The 3166-nt window shown below is 44.6% G+C and overlaps 1 protein-coding gene across 2 annotated transcripts in view; it reads right to left on the bottom strand.

The window, feature by feature from the left end:
* Positions 1-121: 121 nt before the first annotated feature.
* PIGL (phosphatidylinositol glycan anchor biosynthesis class L) overlaps positions 122-3166 on the bottom strand; it is a 102857-nt gene continuing 99812 nt past the window's right edge. For both annotated transcript variants that reach the window (XM_037727236.1, XM_017496824.2), the window contains one exon: positions 122-417. In XM_037727236.1, coding sequence (XP_037583164.1) covers positions 311-417 — 107 coding nt within the window. In that variant the 3' untranslated portion in view covers positions 122-310. The remainder of the gene's footprint in view (positions 418-3166) is intronic.

The raw sequence follows: 3166 nt of genomic DNA on the forward strand, positions 1-3166 counted from the left end.
TAGAGACGGGGTTTCACCATGCTGACCGGGATGGTCTCGATCTCTTGACCTCGTGATCCACCCGCCTCGGCCTCCCAAAGTGCTGGGATTACAGGCTTGAGCCACCGCGCCCGGCTGTTTTTGGTTCTTTGGGTTTTTTCCCAGGGGAAGAAGCTGGAGTTTGGACAGTCCCTGGCCTACATGGGCTCCCTTTTGCAGAGGCTGCTTTAGCAGGGATCTCCTTTAGCTCAGGCAAATAAGCCAGCACCATGCCAGGTCCCCTGCACTCCTTTGTCTATTTTACCCTTTGTTCCTTGGATCTGAAAACCCTTCAAGGCTTCAGAGGAAGCTCAATGAGTTGATTCTCATGTACCGGGAGAAGAAAATGTAGAGGCGGCGGAACCAGAGGAGCTGGCTGCGGTGGCAGGACATGGCTCTCTAGAAGAATCAAAGAGAACCAGTTATAAAACACTTGCACTGGAGCTGTTTCATTACTATCAGATCTGGCCTCCTCATCTGAAATCCTTCCTCACACTAATATGTTTCATGCTATAGCCTTATCTGTCTTCTTCCTGTAACCCACGAACCTCTCTGAATTGGCCTCATATCACTGCCCCTGTTTTCCCATCTCTTGCTTACTCCCTGTGATTATAATAGACAATGCTCACGGTACTTAGAGCACTCACCATGGGATACCAGAAAACTGGCAGAACAGTCTACATACATCATCTCGATGTTAACCCTATGAGTTACTACTATTACTGCTTTTTAAAAAATAAATAGATGAGTGCTAAGTGAGATGCTAGCCAAAAAAAAAGAAAGAAAGAAAGAAAAAAATAAATAGATGAGGGAACGCATCAATCTCAAATAGCTAGTAGGTAGTAGAGCTGGCTGAGATTTTAACCCAGAGCCATCTGATTGACTCTAGAGTCCACATTCTTAATCATGTTGCTACTATTTCAAATATACAACACAAACAGGGATGTTTTATGGGAAGCAAGCCAGTACACTATTCCTAAATTCCTCTGAGTTAGGTCATTTGGGGAGATACAATCACTATCAGAAAAAGAAAAAACGGAATGGCACATAGGTATGAGTTTTTCTTCCCGCCTTCTAGGGGAAATGTACATTATTTTGTTATTCAGACCTAGTATAGTTTGGTTTTTAAACAGAATAGATTATAGCAACTGACTTCACTAGATATCCATAGAAGGATGTGCCTCTTTATTTCTAAGTACCATAGTTAACTTGCCCCTCTAAGCTAATATCTTCACAAACTTTTATGTAAAGAACCCCTTTTATGCCAGGCACGGTGGCTCATGCCTGTAATCCTAGCACTTATGGAGACTGAGGCAGGTGGATTACCTGAGATCAGGAGTTCAAGACCAGCCTGGCCAACATGGTGAAACCCCATCTCTAAAAAAAAATAAAAACTAGCTGGGCGCAGTGGCGCATGCCTGTAGTCCCAGCTACTCGGGAGGCTGAGGTGGGAGGATTGCTTGAGCCCAGGAGTTCTGGGCTGTAGTGCGCTATGCCGATCAGGTGTCCACACTAAGTTCAGCATCAATATGGTGACCTCGCCAGAGCAGGGGACCACCAGGTTGCCTAAGGAGGGATGAACCCGCCCAGGTCGGAAATGAAGCAAGTCAAAACTTCTGTGCTGATCTGTAGTGGAATAGTGCCTGTGAATAGCCACTGCACTCCAGCCTGAGCAACATAGTGAGACCCCGTCTCTTATAAAAATAAAAATAATTTAAATAAAATAAATAAATAAAAGTAAAAAATAAAACCATTTTACATTCATTGTCAGAAGCTATATAACTTTAAAGATGTAAACACACCTTTGATAACCAAGCTTTAACTGGTAAAGGGAATTAAGGGAGAACAATCACCATAGAATATCACGCAGCATTGTTTCAACAGGAAATTCAACTACAATTTTTTTTTTTTTCTGAGACGGAGTCTCTGTTGCCCAGGCTGTAGTGCAGTGGCGCAATCTTGGCTCACCGCAACCTCAGACTCCTGGATTCAGGCAATTCTCCTGCCTCAGCCTCCAGAGCAGCTGCGATTACAGGCACCCGCCACCATGCCCAGCTAATTTTTGTACTTTTAGTAGAAACCATGTTGGCCAGGCTGGTCTTGAACTCCTGACCTCAAGTGATACACCCACCTCAGCCTCCTAAAGTGCTGGGATTACAGGCATGAGCCATGGAGCCCGGCCCAACTACAGTTTTTTTGTTTTTTTTTTGAGATGGAGTCTTGCTCTGTTGCCTAGGCTGGAGTGCAATGACATGATTTCGGCTCACTGCAACCTCCGCCTCCTGGGTTCAAGATATTCTCCTACCTAAGTCTCCAAGTAGCTGGGATTACAGGTGTCCACCACCACACCTGGCTAAATTTTGTATTTTTAGTAGAGACAGGGTTTCACCATGTTGGGCAGGATGGTCTTGATCTCTTGACCTCGTGATCCTCCTGCTTCGACCTCCCAACTACAATTTTTGAAGAAAATTTACAATCAAACAAAATGGATGTATAAACTCGCAGAATGGAATGAAAATTTTGAAGACTGTAATAAAGATAAAATATTTAGAAAAACATTGAGAGAGAACTTTGTAGTCCAAAAATCACACTTGATTTATCTACTTGTAATAGTTATCCAGTTACAAGGATTTCCCTGGCTGGGCGCAGTGGCTCATGCCTGTAATCCCAGCACTTTGGGAGGCCAAGGCAGGCGGATCATGAGGTCAGGAATTCCAGAACAGCCCAGGATGGTGAAACCTCATTTCTACTAAAAAAATACAAAAGATTAGCCAGGCATGGTGGTGCACGCCTGTAATCCCAGCTACTTAGGAAGCTGAGACAGGAGAATTACTTGAACGGGAGAGGCGGAGGTTGCAGTGAGCTGAGATCATGCCACTGCACTCCAGCCTGGGTGACAGAGCAAGACTCCATCTCAAAAAATAAAAAAAACATTTTTTTTTTATTTTTTGAGACAGAGTTTCACTCATGTTACCCAGGCTGGAGTGCAATGGCGCGATCTCGGCTCACCGCAACCTCCGCCTCCTGGGTTCAGGCAATTCTCCTGCCTCAGCCTCCTGAGTAGCTGGGATTACAGGCACACACCACCATGCCCAGTTAATTTTTTGTATTTTTAGTAGAGACGGGGTTTCACCATGTTGACCAGGAT

Source organism: Cebus imitator, unplaced genomic scaffold (assembly GCF_001604975.1).
Source record: "Cebus imitator isolate Cc_AM_T3 unplaced genomic scaffold, Cebus_imitator-1.0 Scaffold223, whole genome shotgun sequence".
Lineage (NCBI taxonomy): Eukaryota > Metazoa > Chordata > Mammalia > Primates > Cebidae > Cebus > Cebus imitator.